Genomic DNA, 22,894 nt, shown 5'->3' with positions numbered 1-22,894 from the left:
GCGTTAGCACTCCAACCACCAATTTCACAAGTTTATGGCTCAGTTTGGGCTATACCAACTAGGTCTCCCCAAGACAACTCTGCTCTGGAGTGTGCCCTAAGAAATTCTACACACCAGTCTGACCTGTTTTGCTTATGTACTTTTTACTTATTACTTAATGATAAAGGCAGAGCCTTCAAAAACGCATGCAGGATTTTTTAAGTGACAGAAGCCTGGAAAACAGTAAACAGAGCCAAACCTTAAAAAGAACAACAGGAAATTGTAGGTTSCCCAGCTTGACTGCAATTGCTGAAAAATGTTTGGAATAGGTAGTCAAATAAACTCTCTGCAAACATCTCTAAGACACTGAACAGCTGGGTGAAGAGCCAGTACAGATTAGTCATGCCAAATCAATCCAATTTCTTTCCTGACAGAGAGAAGACTTTCTGGATATGGCAGTTGCACTTAGATGTTCTATTCCCCTARTTTTTAGAGAGTTTTGACCTGTTAAACTCAATAATAGCAATATGAATTTGATGAAATCATCCTAAAGCAGAGGTCCAAWACACCCACTGAGTTGCTATGAATGGCTTTCTGTCAAGGATGTGCCCAGTAGGGATTTGCAGGGATCTGCCCTGAATGTGCTAGTGCTCAGCGTAGCCAGCAAATAGGAACTCTGCTGATACTGGCACATCTACAACGGCTATTGAAACTGTGTGGATATGAAAGTATTCCTAAGTCTGTTACATTATCTGTGAGATTATTTTTAGATTTTTTCCAAGATCCATGAAAGCTTCCTGAATGAGAATCCTGTCCTAGCTGATATGTACCACAGTGCAGCAAGGTCAGTCTCCTCTAGCGTTCTCAGCCTTGTGAAAACAAGTACTTTTTACTAGCTCTCTTTTTATTGAGATGTCATGCCCCAGAATTACATAAAAGCAGGTTTATTGGATTGGTCTTGTTGCATGCCCTTTCACTGATACTGCTTAGGGAAGCTATAAGCAGATTAACAAGTGTTGGGTGTAATCTTAAACTATAATCTTGCATGCTAACATTCAAGGGTTATGCAAGATGAGTTTCAAATTAAACATATAAGCAATGTTTGGTAATGTTTTGTGTATTGTGGAGCCGTGTGGGGTTTGTATAGTCTTACAGGTCTTAGTCATAAGTGGCATTGAACTTGTGGTTGACTTGTTCTCATTTTTTTACCAATGAACTTTTGAATGTCTATTGAGAGAAATATGACTTAAATTTATAGCAAAATATATATATATGCTATAAATGAGAATAAAAGAGAAGTTTCTCTGTGTTGCACAATCCAAGGACGAAAAGAATTATCCACCATAAAACCTTACCTTTTTCTATGGAAAGTCCAGGTGAAAAAGCCAGCATGCAGAATGAGAGCAAATGAGGACAGAAAAAAACAGCTGTGCCTGGATAACGTGACACTTCACTATCCTTTTTGTCTCTAGGTGAGGAAAATACCATACACACAGTAATTTGGATTCGAGTAGTAAATCCTAGCTGTAATCATTACTGTGTTTTTACATTTGGTGGCAAGCCAGGAAGACAGACTTTTTAAAAATAATAAAAAGAAAAGCATAAGGAACAGCAGTTGCCATTGTCTGTTACGTAGAATTAACTAACTCTTCCTTATGAATAATTTATTAAATATCTAAAGGTCTTGACTACTCAATAAAAATGACCCGGGGTTATTAATTCGAAGCATATTTTCATTACTTTTTCGTCATCTATTTGAGATTTACCTAAAGTAAAGGTAAATAGAAAAAAAGAATACGGGGAATTAAGTGAGGGTACAACATAATTTAACAAAGGGATTAAAGAATCAAATTTTGAGAACTGTAGAATTTTTATCCCTGACACAAAAGGCAATTGTTGATGCATGTACATAAAGTTCTTCCCCTAATGGTTGTTTCCTGCCTTAGTTTCATGTGACACTGGCCATATCAACAGCTTCCACAACACATATATTAATGGACAATAGCTAGTGGATTATTAGCAAAAAGCAAGACACAGAGTTAAAGAAAAGGTCTATTTATTCTTAAGACAGAAGCTCAGGTATGTGTCCTACATAAATTGTTGCTCAGAAGGTTAGGACCAAACTGGTGCCTATTTCAAAGCCCCCTTTCAAAGCTCATAAATTAATTCCTCCAAATACTTAAAACAACAAGAGTACAACGTGAGATATGTAAGTGTACTAAGGGGGAAAATCTTAATCTTTTTATGGGATAAAGGTTTCCAATTATGTAATTAGCAGCACATTACAGAAGAGGAGTGTTATCTTAATCTCTTTCTAGGTGGTATCAGCAGAAGCCTCCTTGATCATTTCGGAGGGCTTCTGGTACAGCATGGGGAATCTCCACCAAGGCCAAGCCTTTTTGCCTCTGTAGTAGTTAGAGGGAATCTGTGTGATCACACAATCTTTAGGTAATTATATAAAACTTTCCCGTATATAGTCTTCTTAGCATTAGGTGCATAGTTCAAACAGCATAAAGATTAGAGACACCTTTCTCCCAGGAAGTCTCTGCTGTCTTGCTATCCTGTCCTCAAGAAACCTGGATTATTTCAATCCAAAAAAATCTTGGGAAAAAAATCTGTGTAAAAAATACAGGAATTAAACCACTGAAACTTTTAGGTRCTTAAAGCATTTCTTCTTTGGAGAATTTAAGTAATTTAAAAGTTGAAGTAGTTTAAAGTTGTGGCTTGTCTGAGGTTATGAGTAGAGGTACCATTTGAATCTTTCCTGTACTGACACCAGGGAATTACTCAGCTGCTATTGATAACTCTGGTATTACTAAATGATTTGAGAAGTGCCCATGAGGTTCCAGAGTGCTGTTGGTAAGACCTAGGATTTTCTCTCTTGCTTGATTAGTCCCTTTCTCATAAGCTTGTTTTCTAGCTCAAATGTTGGTCAAACATCTGAAAAACAAACAAACAAGCAAACTTTCATCATATAGAGTATTTTCTGTACTAAGATGCACCAAGGCTTTGTGCAAAAGGCAGAGTAAGGAAGGATTAGCTGCTTTCCCCCAGGCAAAGCTCTGCCATTTGCAGCCTGGCYGCTTGCAAAGGTCCGTGCAGGAAAATGACCCTGGAAGCCCCGGGGGACGCAGCCGACATCTCGAGTCTGACATCTCGARTCTGGTTGCTGCTGTTGTAGACACTGCTTCCTATCTGGCAGAAATGTTGCTGCTAACAATTCTGGCTCACGTCTTAATTTTGGGTGTGGACTCACTGGACTTTTTGATCCTTTTCTTGAGCACAGAGCATAACTGCATATCAACTACCAAACATTTCAAAAGAGGAACCTGTGTGCTATGCTTGTTGGGGAGGTTTTAGAGAGAAATGGGAGGCTGGGGCATGSAGTGGTGTCTGATGGAACAAGTGCTAACACGTTGGAGGAACAGTCTAACAAGGAGCCTACCAATCCCACCAATGCCAAAGAACTATTTTCCTTTCTTTTCTCTTAAAGCAACATAATCAAACAAACTCGATCCTCTTCCACCTCCCTCTTCTTCCTCCTTTTTGAGATAAACCTCTCCACTTCTTTTGAAGCTTACTACCTAGACTGTAAACTGTTTGGGAAGGAGCCTGCCCTTTTTGTTCTGTGTCTGCACAGCACCTATTACAAGATGCACTCCTAGAAGCCAAAAATAATAATTTATTATAAACATTTGTTCTGGTTTCAGTAGTTCCTGATAAATGCAAACTGAACACAATGCCTGTGTTTTGGTTCCTCTGTGGAGCACTGCATGACAGAGATATAATCCCCAAAGTATGTGACCATCAGCAGAGCAATGAAAATATCTTATGAAGTCCAGGCAAATGCACAAACTCCCTAAGCGTTCAGTACAGAACTATTTGCCCTCTGATTCTTGTCAATTCTAAAATCTTTATGGTTTCTGGTAATAATTAAAGCAGCACAGCTCTCGCTATAAAACTACAATATTGACTTCAATCTGATCCTTCAAAAGAAAGTATGCAACATTATTGCTGGGATTAAAACAGAGATATGGAATTGAACTATATACAAGCTACTGTAAAAAAGGCAGTAATGTAAGTTAAACTTTAGTTCTCTTGGCCAGCTGATTGCTAAKTTGATCTCAACAATGAAATTACTTTGCTTTGTGGATGTAAATGTGTATGAACCTTGCTCTGTAGTGTTTATTTGTGGAATTTGATACATATGCACAGAGGAGACAACATATCCATTCTGTGTGCACCCACTGAATTCAACACTGGTGAATAAACAGGGTAAAAGCTATCATTTTTAAGATGCGMCCTCCTGAAGGACTTGGTAAATGATGAAGATTTTCATTTTATAGGGGAGGTATCTCAAGGAAACAAACACTCAGCACTGTAAAGGAGGGGAAAATCACCTCTGCTGCATCTGGCAGGTCTTTTTTCTATAACCCAGAACTTGGGTCCTTTGCCAGAGAGTTTGACAGGCCCTCTAAGCAGTGGAATAGGGTAATAGAAAGCAGGAGTGGGACACAGGTAATAGAATTTTTAAATAAACAAACAAACATGAGATAAACATAATGATAACTGGAATAACTATAAAGGTAACAATATTTTTTTTCTGTATTTTTGGACAAAATTTAAAAAGGCTTAAAGTTGTTTAGGCAACATACTTGGGTTAAGCTTATCAAGTGAGCCTGATTGCTGGTATTATACCCCCAAAATAATAATAGAAGAATTGCTATGGAATATGATTTCTGTAAACACATCCTAAAATTTTCTTCTAAAGATTTTTCACAACACATTTTTAATAGGAATAAGTTCTGAGGGCCTGGTGCAGACAGAGTCTAGTGTAACCTCATCATATACCGTGGAATTTCCCTGGCATCAAGACTGGAGTAATTTAGGAATTATGCTTTGAATTTCTCAGATTTTGCCATTGGGTACTTGGAACCAGAAACTCCAAAATTATTTTTAATAGCATCCAGAGATCCCCATTTACTTTCAAAGATACAATCTTCATCGTCACATACTCTGGAATTGCATTTGTGTTAGAAGCTTAATTATGCATCAGTTACACGGGGGAATTTAAAATAAGATTTGCTGATCCTTTTGTTTAATGGATTTCACTAAAAAAAAACCTGTTTATTTTGGTATCRCTCTCATAGCCGACATGGCCAATTTATCTGATGACTAATTTATTTGWCTCAAGCCAGAGATATATTGCGAAAATTTTAACAAAGGCCTCCTTTGGAAAGGGTTTATATTGTCTCAGTGCATTATAACCATTAAGCACTTTATGAAAATGTCCATTGATCCCCCAACTGGCAACTGGCAACCACATAGCCCTAGCCTTAACTGAGCTTAACCAGCCACTCGTGGTGTTTAGCCTCTTTGCCCTCTGGAGCTTCTTCTCCATCATCCCAATATTATCAAAACATCTTTCAGGAGTGATAGCATCATTCCTCTATGAGGAAAAAGCTTAAGAGAGAATGAAGGACAGCTAGACTTTGTGTGTCAGTGTGTATGTGTGTGTGCATGCATGTTTATGTCAAAATAATAAATGTCAGGTTTAGTTTTTGGAATAGCTGGTATTCTCTCTTGCATGAATGAGATGCAGGCTGCCAGAGACTGGCTATCAGAGCTCTGCTTTCCAGGCTCATTCCCTTCATCCTGCTATTGTTAAAGAAGAACACAGCTTCCACTGTGGCATCCTAGTTGGGGAAAGAGGTGACTACAGGACTTTGCATATCACACATAGTTTGAGTCCTGTATTCAATGAAAACTGAATGGCACAGAGCGGAGAACGGGGTTCCTCAGTTCATGGGGAGGCTTCCATGGGCTGCAGTGCCCTACACTTACGGAAGCTTTGGGTGAAGGTGTTGTTTCCTTTGGGTGCAGTCTGATTTGGGAAAAGGAAGTGTGGATTATGGGAAAGTTACTGGGGAAGAAGAGGAGTAGATTGCTCTTTGGGTGTACTCTGGTTTGGAGTGAGTCGTGGTTTTAAATTGCATCAGATTTGAGTAAGGGTAAGCTTAGTTTCAGTGGCACCCCCTTATGTCCATACCTTAGCTAATCACCCCATTTGGGCTATTCTGCATTGCTTCTCTGACCTGTTGTTGGTGTCACCCTGGGATGGGATGGATCGTGTCCTAGAAGCGCCTGTAGACCAGAAGGAGACCTGGGGGTGCCTGCCCCGTACAACAGCATTTTACACTGGGATAAATGACAGCCCTTATGTAAGATCCAGTGCAGCAATCCCAGCTCCTCATTTGCACCCAACACCAAGTGTTTGGAGAGGCAGTAAAACATTTCCTGTGTAGCAAGAATGGAGAAATAGGAAAGCTACTCCATTAAGGATTGTTAACTGGTGAGATCGTTGTTCCATACATCTGCTTACAGTCTCATGGCAAATCTCTGATGTTGTAGAAGGACCTCAAGCTTCTTCAGAGCATCRCCTCTGCCTACCAGCCTCACTTTACTCGTTCATGAGCTGCCTGTCAGCTGGGTGTTTGCTGTTCAGATCCCCATCCAAGTGCTGTTTAATGTAAAGAAGATATGTAGCAAGATGTAGGAAGCCAAGTCAAGGATAACAATTCTATTACACAGAGCTACGTGCTCTGCAAACATAATGGAAGAAGCCTGCTCCTAATTCAAACAAAAAGCAGGGAGTGTATATAAAGAAAGTGCACGTGGGTTTAATAATATCAACAATCCTTTGTAGAGCAAGGGTTGCTGTCAAGTGGACCTTGGATACTTTATAAATTTTATTTTTTGAATTACAGTTTTTCACTTAGCCTGCAGAGAGAGAGTAAGGACTTCWGGGAACACTTCACATCCAACAGCTGGAACTGACAACAAGGTATAAGGTACGGCTGATTCAGGAATTCACCAAGTAGCAAAAATAGGCTAAGGGCTAGATCTAGCTTGCCATACAGCGAGGAAGCAGGTCAGTTGCTTTTAGGTTGTAACACTAAAACTGTAGACTCTGTGGTAACTAAAGACCCATTTCCTGTGGTATTGCCCCTGGCATAGCAAACTGATGACTCTCTTCCTGGCGGCATCCACTTTCTAGGTGTTTCACACTGTTTTCATGTCCCTCCTCAGTTTATGCTTCTTTAGACTAAATAGTTGTAACTCTCCCAGTCTTCCCTCATTGGCCATGTTTTGTAAATCTTTAGGAATTCCAGATGCTCTTCCCTGTACTCTCCCCATTTGCRCTGCATCTTTGCTAAAGTGCAATACCTAAACTGGACACAGTACAGCAGCAGAGATCTTACTACAGCCAAGCAGAATAAAGATCCATATTTGTATATGTGTCTAAAAAACATAAAGTGTGAAACACGTTTATAAAGATTTGCTTTTTTTCTTTTTTTTTTTTTTTTAAAGAAGGTGATTTTCTGCAGCAAAGACAGTCTATATCCCATATATATCCCTAACTGAGAGGATCCTGGATTTTGAATTAATGAGTACTATATCAACTATACATAATAGATAGCTGACCAGAACCCCATAGGATTTTTATTTCATTGKTTTTCCAGCAAGTTATTTAGCAGATAGAACATAGATATTTTGAGGCAAATGAGAGGATAGACAATATTCTTTTTACACAAAATGAGCAGACGTAAGACTGCTCAGAYGTAAGACTGAGCTAGTTTATGATCCTGTCTCTGTCAGGGGCATGAAGGAGACAGTAAGACTGGGAAGATTTAGAGAGAAAAGGAAAAAAAAATAGATCCATTTAGATAATATTGCTCTTGGTGAAATTAAGTGAAAGCAGATGTAACCCAGTGAAATTCAGACCTTAATAGAGTCATATTTCTTTTTCTTAGTGAAGAAAGTAAGCTATGCCAGTGAAAAAATCCCTGGCTCCAAAGATCACTTTGTATGACTCACACATAATAGAAATTAATCTAATTTGAAAATAGACTTTTCCCTCATCAATTCTTCTTTTAAAGAGATACTCACAAGCCCAACACACCTGAAATACATTTCTTAATTTCACAATTTCTCTCCCTCTTCATACACCATTTCACTTCAATATTATAAAGAGCAATCATCTTGCAGTGATGCTATCTATTTTAGCCAGTGGGCACAAAATGRCTTGTTGGACACAGACTTTCATTTCAAACTGCCCTCGGTGATAAAATTGCAAAGAGGGGTTGGCTAAAATGCTCAGATTCCCTCAACAACAATTCCTACTCACGCTTTTGATCAAAATRCTAAAGTTCTTGGAACTGATCTAGTTTCTCCTGTGTGAAGGTTTAGCCTTTGCCAAGAGAACTTAGGTTTCCTATTCCTTGTCCTTCCTGGAAAGTGGTGACACCATGGAAAGTGGTRGCAAAATTGTCCATCTTTCTGGAGGGAGGATCTCCAAGACAAAGCCTTTGTACCTGACAAGGTTTTGCTGCAGTCACTGTCCTGGGCTGCAAGCACTTTGCCTCCTTGCACACTGTTCCCCATAAAGAGGAGAGCAAGTTATTCCCTGCTCCTCCCTTGGGCCTTCCATTGGGGCCAGGCCGCGGTGGTGCTTCCAYACTCAGGTCTTGCTGAATAAGTGCAAATCTTTTCAGCTGGCCCATTTGTGTCTTGCTCTGCCCTGGGGCTTCCATTAATCTCTGCAGCTACCTGAGCATCCTTGCGCTGCAGGACAAACAGCCAGTGACCTTAAGGAAATGAGCCAACATTAGCATATTGTTACAAATAGTTACAAATATGAAAATAATAATAAAAGTCAGCGGGGTGTGAGGTGGTGGAGTATCTCTTATCAACAGGCTCCACAAAAGCTCCTKCTTCTGTTTATAGAGAACTACAGACCCAGAGATGCCTGGATCTGCCGACAGGAAGGGTGAGGGAGGGAAAACATCCCCACTTGTTTTCTCCTTTGAGCAACAACATTTCTCTTGAATGTAACCAAAGAAGGTTGCAAAGCTACTTGGCAAACAGATTTGTATGCAGTCCCTTGGCTGGAAATGTTTGTGCTGGTTGCTGTAACGCACGCAGCGCTCCTCAGCACAACAGCACCCTGCTCCGTGGGTGCCCGCTGCGCAGGGAAGGCCGAGCGAGGACTCGATACCCCTTTGCAGCCGCCCCCCTCGCTCACACGCTGGGATAACCTCTCCCTGGAAAGGTGCTGAGACACGCAGTGCTGCTGAAACACAACCCCTTTATTACCAAGCCCCTGTAGATTATTTCTCTGCCTCAGACTACCCTACCTGGTACCTCAGTTTGGCTGCTGGGAACAAGGCCTCCTGGAAGGGCCTACCCATCTCAAACCACTAAATGAGTGAGCTGCTCTCCATTTACCCTTCGCTAGGCAGAGGTTACAGGAAAATCCCATACCCCAGGGGTATGTAAGAACCAGAAAGGAGCCCTGTGGCAGTGTCAGCTGGAGACACCTGAGAGAAGAGCACCGAGGAAGGAAAGCAAACAGGATTCAGTCTCCAGGGCTGGCAGGGCCAGGCAGGACAGCCAAGYGGCTGGGCAGATTCTGATGTTCAGAAAGCGACAGGCAGTGACCTCCCCAGCACGGCGCGGCGAGCAGTGCCAGAGCGGGGCACTTTCTGAACCCCTGGGACGTGGGGCGAGGAGCCCCGGCTGCCACGAACCATCTGTGACTGCGGTGAGTGTCTCTGACTCAGCAGGAATTAGCCCAAATCCCTGCCTGGAACAAAAACAAGTTATCYGCTTTCTGCCAAGATGCTGCCTCTCGCTCTGGCCAGAGCTCTCAGTTTTAAAGTCTGGGTCCAGAGCTCTGACTGAAGCTGGGTGACTTCTTGATTGGTGCTTTCTTTGGTCAGGTAGCATTCCCTTGGGATTTCAACAAATCCTGTTCTTGGGTAGGAAGATTTTGTAGTCAGTTAGACGACAGCCGGTTCATCAAGAAAACTGAAGAAGTTTTGGCTTTTGAATTGCAGGGGCATCTTTGCTGAGTGTCGTGGGCTGAACCTGAATGCACTTATGAGGGTCAAAAAGTCTGTAGGGTCCCAGCCCTGTGACAAGCAAGCAGAACAGCCCTGCTAGAAGGGGAACCCAGTTTTGCTGAACATCACAGAGGTACAAATTTATGACTTAGCAAAGGATGACATATTTAAGATGCTGAWTTTTTTTCCAAAGATAAAATGTGAAACACTAAGTTTCCAGAGAGAATATTGTGCCCTGGGCAGGCTGCTGCTTGGGCCCATGGTGGGTCTGCATGTGAGAAGCTGACTACATCTCTGGAGAGACTTGCTCTCCTTCTAGCCCAATTAAACAGTGCTTTGAGAAATGGTTAGAGAGTCACTTTCCCTGTTTCTTGGAGGCTGCAGTTTGGTTTCTGTCTTTGCTGTTTACAGGATGAAATATCAATAGAAAGGCTTTTATGTGACATTCTATGTTATTGTTTATAGATTCATTGGTGGAGAAGGAAAAGGCAGTCTCCAAATAATAGAATGTTTGGCCGATGTCCATCTGCAACGGAAATTTAGAACTTCTGAGTTCTCATTTCCTTTGGAAATATGAATCAGCATGCATTGCCCTGAAAAAAATACTGTGTAACAGAATATAAGCCTTAGACGTGTCTTATGTTTGAGTGGTATCTGCAGAAGAATAGCCTCACATCTTTTAGCTAATCTCTCATGGACATAAAAATAACAACAAGCATAGAGGTTGGTAGAATGGATCTCAGAGAAAAAAAAAGTAATATGTATTATTATAAAAATCAAATTTGTGAGGAACTCCAAATATTTATTTTTGCTTCTTATTTTGACTGTCAGGTTATGTAATTGTGCCCATTCAAAATATTATCTGAATCTGTGTAATTAACCTTTTGGAAATAGGGGAAGGGGAGTTGATAGGGGAATATGGGGGTCTAAAGTAAAACAGTCTTACAGAATAAGATGAATTACATATCCAATTGATGGTGTACAGTATTAAAATCTACCACATGGAAGCCTTGGCTCATGGTAAGCTATTCAATAGTATCACATRAATCATACCACATAAATCTCAAGATGTGGAATTTGAAATCTTCRAGCAGATTAATACTGAAGACATGTTTTACTAGACGTTGGTTAATTACTTCSAGACTAAGTTACATTTTCTTTAGATAAGCTAACAGAGTAAGAAGAAATGTAACTAACTGTAAAATGGTCATATCAATAGTTTATTGGATACGCTTTTTAGAAGCCTTGATCACCTTTGCTTTTTTAATTGTTTCAGATTTCTTTTTTAATTTAAAGGGCAATTGTTTGAGTCACAATTATGAGTTATGTAAAAAGTGAGAGGTGAATGAAAGGTTGTCAGGAGATTTTATGTCTGCCTAACTCTCAATATTGTTTTGCTGAAGCAGGCCCTATATCTTAAGTTCTAGATTTCTGAATAGTGTCCSAGCATATATGGCAGCATACCAATTTACCATAGAGCAGAACAAGAATCTGGCTTTCTGGCTTTTGCTCCAGTTCAGTACAGTTGAACTGGAGAGCTGTGCAGAGAGGAGCCTCATGAGGTTCAATAAGGACAAGTGCAGAGTCCTGCACCTGGGGAGGAATAACCCCAGGCACCAGGACAGATTAGGGGTCGACCTGCTGGARAGCAGCTCCACGGAGAGGGACCTGGGAGTCCTGGTTGACACCAAGTTAACCATGAGGTAGCAGTGCCCTCGTGGCCAAGAAGGCCAATGGGATYCTGGCTSCATSAGGAGCAGTGTTGGCAGCAGGTGGAGGGAGGGGATCCTGCCCCTCTCCTCAGCTCTGATAAGGCTGCATCTGGAGTACTGTGTGCAGTTCTGGGCTCCCCAGGACAAAAGGAAGGTGGAGCTTCTAGAGAGAGTTCAGCAGAGGGTAACAAAGATGATTAAGGGACTGGAACATCACACAAGGAGAGACTGAGTTGGGCCTGTTTAGCTTGGAGAAGAGAAGGCTGAGAGGGGATCTGATTAACATGTATAAATACATGAAGGGAGAATGTGGGTAGGAAGGGGCCAAGCTCCTCTCAGTGGTGGCCAGTGACAGGACAAAGGGCAATGGGTGTAAGTTGAAACCCAGGCAGTTTCATCTCCATGTGAGGAGGAACTTCTTTCCTGTGAGGGTGCCAGAGCCCTGGCACAGGCTGCCCAGGGGGGCTGTGGAGTCTCCCTCTCTCTGGAGAAGATCTCCTCTCTCTGGAGATCTTCCCAAGCCGCCTGGATGCCGCCCTGTGCCCCGTGCTCTGGGTGTCCCTGCTGGAGCAGGGGGGTTGGACTGGATGATCTCTAGAGGACCCTTCCGACCTTGAACATTCTGTGAGTCTGTGATTCTGTGTGACATTGTCTCATCCACTCTCATTCCTTTGTGGCATGAAAAAGATGTAAGACCTCTTTGTTCTGTGGGTCCGTGTAGCCACCATCCTTTTATTTGAGCAATCCCTGTTAGTGAAATTTTGGAGAGTCTAAAATGGCATTTTAGGAATCCTAAACCATTTTAGGAACACTAGCAATGGATACCAGTGGATGTCTGATCCATATTTTGGTTACCTGTTCTGAGTCATTAAATGACTCTGATATCTCTTGTTCTCTTTCCTTTAACCCCCAGTTTCATGCATTTTGGTTCATTTCTCTCTAATAAAAAGCATCCCACAGAACAGAAAGACTATGCTAGTTTATAATTAACATTGAGTCAAATAAATGTTTGAATGGCTTTCTGGCTTGAATTTTGTTCGAACATATGTGTTTTTTTAAGCAAAACTGAAGCAATACTGCCCAGGAAGATATCACAGAACAAAACCATTATTAAAACTTGAAGGGATTCAGAAGGGATACGGTGCTTCTTCACTTAAACAGAGAAGTTCCACCAGAACTGCCCCCTTCCCTTGCCAGGCAATAGAAACCTATGCGAGTATCACAGAGCCAGTTTGCGACCCCCTTCAGTTGCCCTGACTTCTAGGCCTCTGTTTTATCTCATGTACCTCCCTGACTGCTCTCCTCACTGCTAAAATCATTTGTCAATAGATCTGTGAGTTGGTCACCCTCACAGGAAAGAAGTTCTTCCTCATATGGAGATGAATCTTCCTGTGTTTCAATTTGCACCCATTTCCCCTTGTCCTCTTGCGGGCACCAYCGAGAAGTTTGGCTCCTTCCTCTTTACATTCTCCCCTCAGGTGTTTACACATATTGATGAGATCCCCTCTCAGGCTTCTCTTCTCCAGGCTAAACAGGCCCAGTTCACTTAGTCTTTCCTCATACGATAGATGCTCCAGGCTTTTCATCATCTTTGYTGCTCTACGCTGGACCTCTTGTACTGGGGAGCTCAGAACTGCACCCAATACTCCAGGTGTGGCCTCACCAGAGYTGGGAGAAGGAGTGGATAAATACATACATATTTAATAATATATATTCTACCTTTTCTAATCTCATGGCCATGGGCTGTGCTAATTCCCTGCTGTGCCCCTTCTCAATCTGTTTGCTGCTCAGCCTTCTTCCTGCCCTTTCCTCTGTTCCCTCAAAATATCACATAAACTAGAAAGCTGAAAATTTAAAATCTTAAATCTCAGTCAGGTGAATTTCAAAAACATGAAGTGGTTTCAGCTACAGCTTCTGTCTGTCTCCCACTCACCTGCCATGTCTGTCTCTGCCAGGTTTCCTCTCCCCTTCTGCTTCAGGGACTTTTAAAAATAACTGTGTAAATTTGAATGAAGCTCTGAATATAGCATGGCTGTTGACTATAAGAGTCATGCTGCAGGAAACCTCCCTGCACCCACCTGAGTGCTCGCAAAGCAGACCTGGGCACAAACCTGTTTGAACAAAGGTATTTGAAGACATTGGCTGCATACCAACTACTGCAGAGTCCTTTTCATTTTGCAGTATGCTCTCTGCTGCTATGTAGGAGTAATCAAAGAAAGCTGAAAGCAAAGCACAGATAGCAATCTATCCTGGTGTGAGTATTAGAAGATGAAAGTGCTTTGTTATTAATGCCCCAATAACAAGCTTTGCCTTCTCAGCCCTACACCAGCTGCATGGGAACCAAGTTAGCAAACAGCAGCACTTTGCACCTTCCAGGCTTCRTGAATGACTTTCTGCAAATGAGGACAGTCTCCAAGCAACTGTCTTCCAGACAAAATCAGTGAGAACAGGGGTAACTCAGGAGAAACATGAGCAGAATTGCTCTTGCCTAAGGTCTGACAAAAGTGGAAAAGATGCTCATCATCTCAAGCTCCGCTCATGTACAAAGGCATGAAGGCAGAAGGTCTATGGCACAAAAAAAAGAAAAAAAAAGAAAAAAAGAAAAAAAGAAAAAAAAAAAAAGGAGGAGGGGATTAGAGGGATGCTGCCAAATTTCCAGGTGTAAACAAGAACTAAAAAGGAGGTCTGCTCATGTTTTCCTGGAAAACATTAGAGCAATCACAGAGACTGCTCTTTGCAATCCTCTGGGTTAGCTCCTCCTCCAAAACGGGCAGCTGGCTTTGCATGCCCCCACCTTTATGGTTTGCAGCTGGCCCCATGTAGTCTAGCCCTGCATTTCTTGGACTCTCTTTGAGTATCTCTGTGGCTGCAGACCTCCCTAGTTGGCACACGCCTGCCCTGGACTATTCTACTCCAGCTAATTGGGTAGCGCCAGACAGTCTCTATAGTAAGCCGCAGTAAAGAGCAATTCAATGTGGTTTAGATGCATGATTTTTCATAATGCATAGGTCAAAATCTTGGAAACAAAGAGCTAGGGAGGAAAACAAGATGGAGCAGCAGGATTCCCTCTCAACCACTTCAGAACCTCTAACCTAGAGATCCAAAAATAGAGTTTTCAGAGAGGTTCTGCCTCTCTGAAGCAGAGGACTTCTGGGCTCTAGAGGGTTACGCTGTAACTTACCATGGGGAAGAATGGGCTTTGCTTTGGATCTCCTGCAAGGCTCCCAGCAGAGCTCCTTACATTCAAACAGTTTGGGTACTTGGGGAGTGTCCTTCTTCAGTTTATATCTATTTTGCCAGGAACTATTAGGTCAAATGTGTCTCTCTGCTTCTTGAATGACTCTTCTCTACAATTTTCAGTTCTTTCCCTTACTTTAAAACCAGCTGAATAAGGCACATTTTTTATCCTCAGACTAACTCCTACCTAGACTGAACTCTTTAATTCACATCTTCGACTCCTCTGTGTGTGTGTACATGTGTGCAACCACATACAACGCATAATATATGCCGCAAGGCTTCTGCTGTATATTGACATGACATCTCATGACCTGTAGTGCATTACCAGCTTTCTCTAGAGACCAAGCATGCATTTCAGGATATCTTATTTGAGCAGAGAGCAGATCTTGCCATCTGTTCTTAAAATAGAGCGCGTGAGCTTGGAAAGAGGCTTGCTACAATGAAAAGGCAAACTGTGACATTGGAGAACCTTTCRTTGCCAAGATTAAACAGCCTATTGCTCTAGCACACAGAACTCTCTACGCTGCAATTACACATGCCRTTAACATGCAGGCAACCCAAACAGTGTCCCTTCTTCCCACTGAGAATTGGAGAGCACTTTGGCATCAAGCCATAATACCTCTTAATCACCRTTTCTAAATTTGCACTATTGGTCCTAGCGTATTTTTCTTTCCTCTCTGCCTCTTTTTTTCTTTTTAAGGAATTTTGTCAATGCTGTTTTGAACTTGCGTTTTCCCAACAAATGCACATTGTACTCACAGGACAGAAAAGCTTGAACACAAACAAATCACACCTCCCTTCCACCAGCACTTTTCCTAGAGTGATTTGCTTACTCTGGAAGAGCTCTAGGACGTACTTCTCCTCTAACCTCAAACCAGGTCTCCTGTGGCTGCATCCCAGTCTGCATCTTTTTGGAGCATCTCACAATAGGGTTCTCTGTAGTTGACCATCAAGTCCAAGCAAAACCTCCCCAGCAGTGACCCCCACGGGCTTGCTCCCGTTTTGCCGAGGAGGCTGCGCTCCAGGGCCTGGTCCTGCAGCACCTTGGAGAGAGGCAGCCATGGGCAGGGGGCAGCGGGCAGGAGGTGCTGGGTGCTCCCCTCCTTGTCACCCCAGCCCTCAGTGAAGGGAGCCATGGGGAGAGGAAGGGAAAGTCCACGCAATCCCCCCACACATGGCATGAACGTGAGGTGGTAGTTGAGATTTAGCACCAAGCCCCCTCCTCGGCACATATGTCTGTGGTGGGTGAGCGTTGGCTATCAGGCTGCCTTGCTGGGTTTTGTGCAGTGCCAAGTTGGACTCTTCCCACTSACGTGCAGGCTTGTGGGAAAGCTGCAGCATCACTCCAAAGCTTTGCAGTGCTTCCCTTTCCCAGCTGAACAGGAACATTTGAGCAAAGCTGCTCTTGGTGCTGGAGCTGCAGTAGGAACTGCCTTATTTCAGTTTCCTTTCATTCCTTAGCTRTATCATGATGACCACTTTGTGAAATAGCAGGTCTGGGTCCACCAGCCTACAAGACTTGAATGAACATGCCTCATCCTTTCTGCAGCAGTTGCCATCAGCAGAGCAAAGCTCACACCACTTGGCTCCACTAAGAAAGACAGCGGCAAAACTACAAGGTCAGCGGGGGATCTGAGGCTCAGACTCTCAGGCTCAAAGCACTTCTATTTTGTGGTACAGTTCCCTAAATGCACGCCATGGAAAAACGGAGATCATAGGAGCCACGAAACAGAGCACCCCACGCTATGTGTGCTGAACTTTGAGCCCAAGATTTGAACAGACCTAGAGCAGCTAGATGCTGCCCTGATGGGCTAAGAAAGTGTCATAAGAAAGGGATGAGAGAAATTCAGGTYGCTAGATATAGAGTTCTGCATCTTACGTGAGCAAAGCAGCACCACCACAAGGAGAATACTTGGACAAGTGAAATATCCAATCTGTGGCTATCTAAGACAACTAAAGCTAATTCTCATCCAATCCAAAGAACTCTGGGATTGTCAGAATTCAGTGTGGTAAGCACAGGAGGAAGGAGAAGAGAGGTAACTAGTGTCTGGGGAGCACTGAGGAGTTAGCAAGAGGTGGTACTTTCCACTCCTGGGGTGGCTGCCATAAAAAGTCAGTATCTTGAGTCCAAGAAAGCTCTGACTCCAACGGAGCTGAGGGCTTTCGTTCCCATGCTCACCCTTGGAAGGTACTTTGTGAGTCTTTCTTACTGATAAGGACTGAGACATCAGTGACGTGGTGGTGGTTTTATTAAAACTGTTAATTTTGATTTTTGTCATTTACTGATTGTGTGAGTTTATGCCCATGTGCGATTTTCATGAGTATATGTGGTGTGCTGGTTAACATAAATAATTGAGGACAAAGTGTTCCCAGATAATATTTAGCTTGATGTTTTCTGTGCATTTGCCTCAGACCTGATAAACAACTTTGTTGTCTGTTCCTCCCAAAATCAGTTAAATAAAACATCCTGCCTCGTCCCACAAACATTGCCTTGGATGATTGCAACTATGACAACCATTGCTACTAATTGCACTACAGGTTTGTGCTCTGCCAGTATCTTTCACTTGAGGGCTTGAGTCACCGGGGCCACTTCCACGGGGACTCTGCATGTGCGTGTGAATGCACATGTACACATGGATACAGCCCAGCTTCCGTGTGGTTAATAGGGTGGCTGGTCTAACCTCGAGCTCACAAAGCACTGACTCCTGAAGACTTGCCGTGGGCTGGGTTGTACAGGCTGGGCTCCTGTCACCTTGGCTGTCCTCCTGCCAGCACAACGAGCCCTCCAGCTGACAGTGGTACAGAGAGAGACCCGGTGTGCACAAACACACAGCTAGCGACCACGCTGGGGCCCTGCTCAAAAATAGACCTTCAGGGTCCGTGTGTTTTGCTCAATGCAGTTTAAATAGGGGGAAAACATCTTAAAACTTGATGAGGTAAGAGCTTCCCCTTCGAAAGCTGCCAGCAGTGCAATACAAACCTAAACGACCAAAGCAATCTGCTCTGGAGTGGAAGTGACTCACGTTGTTTGCTGCCTACGCTTCTTGTGGGGAAAGCTGAGGACGGGTAGGCAGGAATGCAGCGAGGAGCCAGGGTAACACAGTTATCTTTGGGTGAGGAACAAATTGAAGAGAGATTCCATAAAGTCATGAATGTGCAATAGAAAAAGTTATTTTGCCACCCTAGTCTGCAGTCAATATGCAATCATGATGGCAAATTTCAGCTCTAAAGGCACAGATGTGAGTTTATTACCTCTTTAGTATGAGCACTTTACTGTATCACAGCACAGGACAGAGTGCAAAGCACTTCCCTTGCTGAACTATTGTTTCCTTCAGATTAGTGGGAATTTATGTTTAGCAGGCTTTCCAAATCAAACACCTCACTCTTTTTGTATTTATGCTACATGTAACACTACCCGTTGCTGGTGCCTGCAATGACAGGTTAAAATTAGATTCTCTAAATGTCAGCAGCTTGCAGCTTGCTACCATCTCATTTTAACAAGGGCATTTTAACAAGGGCTTGCTACCATCTCATTTAACAAGAGCATTCCTTTAATTTGTTGTGATTTTTTTTCTAAGCCACTCTAAACATAGAAAATAAAATCTTACTAGGATGCTTAAGTATATTATTTAAACAATATATACATACTCTTAACGTATGTATTTTGTTCATTCAATCTGTCAGTAAACAGTAAAGAATAGTAACAAAATAGAGTATAAGCAGCAAATTGATGACAGCTCATTCTGAAAGCTTTTGTAGAAATAATAATGATAATGATAATGATAATGATAATGATGATGTAAGTTTGTAGTTACTGAAGTCCTTTACATTGCTTTGAACAAATTCGACTGTACAAGCCTGAGAAGGGGATTTAGTTTCCTCTTTAAATCTCAGGAAAAAGAATGCATAAATGATTACTTACTTACCCCAGTAAGTAAGTAATTCAACTTTCTCCTGCTCCCCAAAGCCTAGGAGTGGATGTGCCTGCCCTGGCATGCAGTGTGACCTGGGGGTTGGTGAGGAGAGGGGTGGGCTTGTAACATGCCCACATTCCCGTGTCTCCAAGCATGTATCTGGGATCTGCGTTGTGCCTGCATGTGTGTGACTGTTTATATAACATGGTAATATCCGTGCAGCTGCACATTGGAGACCTGGCTCAGGCTTTGGCTGCTTGCATTTCACATTTGCACTTCTTGCTGGTCTCATAAAAGCTTTGTAAAGGGGCTTCTAGCCTGGTCTCGGTTTTTAATTCCCTACCTTCAGCTGTTTCCTAYGGGTGGCCTGACTCCATCCCGCTCTTAGGCTGCCCACGTCCAGGGGAGAGCAGCCCCTGTGCGCTGCCCCCACGGGAAGCAGGCGCTCCGGGCAGCCAAGCTGCACCGCTAGGCACAAGCTCACCGAAAACAACCTTGCCTAACAGCTCCAGGCTTAGCTGCAAACAGAAAACAAACCTCTGCATTTACTGCAAAACAGAATGCTCTGAAACAACTCTTCTCTGACTTAAGGTAAGCAGTCCCACTTCCTTTCTATATTTTGATGGGCAGCTTCCAGATACAATTCTTTCCATTAAAGCAGATATTCTGAAAAAGCACACCTTAACATTTTAAAGATAAAATATAAGCCCCTGGTACAGCAAAAATACACACAAGCATTTAGTTTCTGACAGGTAAGTACTTTTGAAGTATCTACCCTCATTCACCAACACACTTTGCTATCTAATTTCCATACATACTAAAGAGATTCGATGACTGACCCAGATCTTGCTGTCCTTCCTCCTCCCCCAGTCCAGCCAGAAATGTGCTTATTTTCACAAAGAAATTCAAGCTGGAAGACACTTTTTAGACAGTTAGCCCATCTCTCTGCTCAAAAGAGTTTGCTACTGATAGTATATTTACTGGAACTTTGGCCAGCACACTTATCTTACACCGCTAACCACAGAGCAGAGATTACTGTCTTTCCCTGGAATACGTATCATGCCCAGGAAGTTGTTTCTGATATTCAGCCTACGCTATCCTTTAGTTATGTTCATGACAGTGCTTTATCATCTCCTGCACAAGCTAAAACAATCGACTCCTCAGGCTCATGCCTTGTGATACCCATAGCTCCCCATACGTCTCAGTTAAGTTACACCTACTTACCTTCCACTCTGAAGAGGGTAAGGTGAGGTCTGCAGTGAAAAGCACCCAGCGCGTTGCCTGCACAGTTCATCCAGAGGCCCTGGAAGACCCACGTGGCAGTGATAACAGAGGATGCTCGGCTAGTGACTTTCCACTCATTCGATACAGTAGCCGCAATCACAGCTCCTACCCCACAAATACAAAAAGCAAAAGCTATAATCTGTATTCCTAGCATGTTTCACTGTAACTCAAGAGCTTGGTAATGCCACTGCGGGGAGAGAGAAGTACTTTAGTCAGGTGGGTAAGTAAAAAGGCATAACATAAGCAAATTATACTTGAACAAGTTCAGTAACACTTGTTACAGAAAGTTAATGTGGCTGAAAGAAATTGTCATGCTCGAGTGATTTAAGAAAGGCCCCGGGCATTACAAATGTTTACAAAGAAAGACAAGGTACAATTTCCAGGAGCTAATTACTGCTACTCACTTACTAATGTCCAATTGTAAAAATTAATTATATTTTTCATATTTTTTCAATTAAGATATTCCTGTTAATGCTTAATTTTTAGTTAATTGGAAACTTACAAACATCGCAATCTAGCAAAAAAAGGTTCAGAGTCCAAACTGTACAGCGCCATTTAACAGATTACCGTAACATTTTAGGAGGATCACACAACACTTGAAAACACGTGTGTTTAAGAGTCTGTGAAAGGAATGCAGCTGCAGCTAGCCACCAGGCAAGCAACTTGCTTTGAAAACAGGGACATCTTTGCAGCAGGGCCTGTTGGTAGGACACCAAATCTAGTGCAACAACAAGAGGTCCTGAAGAAGTGAGACAGCTGCGGTGGTGAACAGAATGGACTTCGTCATGTAGCTCCTATCGGGATCCCTTCTCTGGTCAAAAGTCAACATAGAAAATGCTTCCTATGGTATGTCTGCTCTGCATAATGAACATAGTGCAGGCATTTCCAACACACCATTGCCTGAGCTCTTGTGCCCTCGTGCTGCAGGGCACCTCAGGCCCTGAAAGGCTATCAATGATTTAAAGAAATGCCATCCCTGATGTAGTAGACATTGACTCTTAGTGGAGCTAGGTAGCCCAGGCACAGCACTGTATTGAAATAGCTGTTCCCTTTCCCGTTTTGGAGTAAACTCTGTTGTTGCTGGTGTGAGCTCTATGTACAGCTTTGCGAGCATCTGTGGCCTCTTTTGGCCTCTTGACACCACTCCTGAGGTGTCAATGTCCATCTTTTCTTATGGCTGTCCTCATACTCTGGTCCTTTTGGCCTCTTCTCTGAAGAGGATAATCCTCTTTGGTCTTAAGCCATTTGGTGGCATGAGATCACTCTGGGTGTTGAACATACGCAATAATTTTTGACAGTGAGAGTAGTTTATTTTTTTACCCTTAGATACTTTCAGTATTACTTCTTCATTTGACAGCTATGATCACATTAGCATCTGAACTACCTTTCAGACTTTACAGAGCTCAAGCAGAAGTATGCAATTTTGCTACAGAGCAGCATAATAGTATAGCAGGCTGTTTTATTACTGAGGACAATGTTATACAGACAGAAAGCATCAAGTTTTGTTTGCTGTCAAATAATGTAGTTGCTCGTAGTCAAACATATTTGTCCTATGACAAGAATCAATCCTTTGCAGGTTTCACTAACTTCTCATAGAGGACAATATAGATATAGGCCCATCTTTGAAGCAGCTTACTTTTCGTTCAACCTCAAACTGTTGCATTTTTGTATTTTTGGACAAGGGCAGTGCTAGTTGCTGCGGGAGACTGAGAAGAGATGTTATTAGGTACTTTTTTCATACTAGCTCTGTGAGGATCTTGTTGGCTGAGTGCATGGAGAAGCTCAGAGGCATGTTTGGCATCCAATACTGAAGTCGGGTTTTATTCTGGACTTGCCCTGACTGCTCTCCACTCTGACGCAGAGATATCCAAGAACTTGTTTGTTTAGGCTGAGGAATCAAAGGTGGCTGGATGCGAACACTGACCCATCCCTGCCTGCTCTGCCCCTCTCCGTGCACGGCAGCGTGCCCTAGCAATTCGGCCTGCAATGAACTAGCCAGGATCAGGGATGCCTGGCTGCTTCTTAGCACTGTGCCCCAAGGACAGAGGTACCTCCTCGGTAGGTCCTTGTTCTTTTAAGCAAGTATCATGTTAGGAAGGGACTTGACACCTCTGCTTTTAGATGAACTGCAATGCAAACTCCTAAGAATGAACCATTTTCCCTTCTCAGTGTAAAGTGATGGTATAAAAAAGCCTCATCCAGTATATATTCACACAGGTCTGTCATGTTCTTGGGACACTGGAAGTTACTTATTTTAATGGATCATGCCTGTACAAGGAATAGGCACCACTTGAACTGTAGACTGTGTTTTTAGGGCCTAAGTAGGACTTGGCCTTGACCCTGATTCTGGTTTACTGCATGACTTTCATGGTTAGAAACACTTTACCCTGTATTGTTTCTAGGCAATCAGCGTGTGAGTGATGAATAAATTAAACAGACACTTAAGTGATAAGAAAAAAGTAAGCAGTCCTGTTTATAGCCCTCATTTCTTCTGTAAACTGTCAGGAAACAAGTTAATCATCATTTAAGATGTAAAAGGCAAAGTTGAATGTTAGCCCGTTCACGGTGTTTGTCATTGTATCAAAGCTTCTTTTTTTAGTTACTGAACAGACAAAACTTGGAAAACAGCTGATAGCTTAATGAGCTTTTAAATATAAAGTTGGAAAAGGGGAAGCATTGCTACAGGTCTTTGTTGAGCTATTGCTCCAAAACTCCACAAAAGGCTGGTCATGGGACCTGTCACTGACTGTTTGATTGAAAACTACACACGTAACATGCAATATTGCTATTACTACTGATATCACTTTTTGAAATCAGTCCAATGCTGGTCTTTAAATACAGCTGACACCTTTGCAGCGGGGCA

The 22,894-nt window shown here is 42.6% G+C and overlaps 1 protein-coding gene across 1 annotated transcript in view; it reads right to left on the bottom strand.

Moving 5' to 3' along the window:
* Positions 1–20,185, bottom strand: part of CLDN10 (claudin 10) — a 57,576-nt gene extending 37,391 nt beyond the window's left edge. The window contains exon 1 of the mRNA XM_026040470.1: positions 19,972–20,185. Coding sequence (XP_025896255.1) covers positions 19,972–20,185 — 214 coding nt within the window. The remainder of the gene's footprint in view (positions 1–19,971) is intronic.
* Between the last annotated feature and the right edge of the window lie 2,709 nt (positions 20,186–22,894).

This window comes from Nothoprocta perdicaria, unplaced genomic scaffold (assembly GCF_003342845.1).
Source record: "Nothoprocta perdicaria isolate Ctin4 unplaced genomic scaffold, notPer1 scaffold_259, whole genome shotgun sequence".
NCBI classification, from domain to species: Eukaryota; Metazoa; Chordata; class Aves; order Tinamiformes; family Tinamidae; genus Nothoprocta; species Nothoprocta perdicaria.
This window is presented reverse-complemented; position numbering and strand designations above follow the sequence as displayed.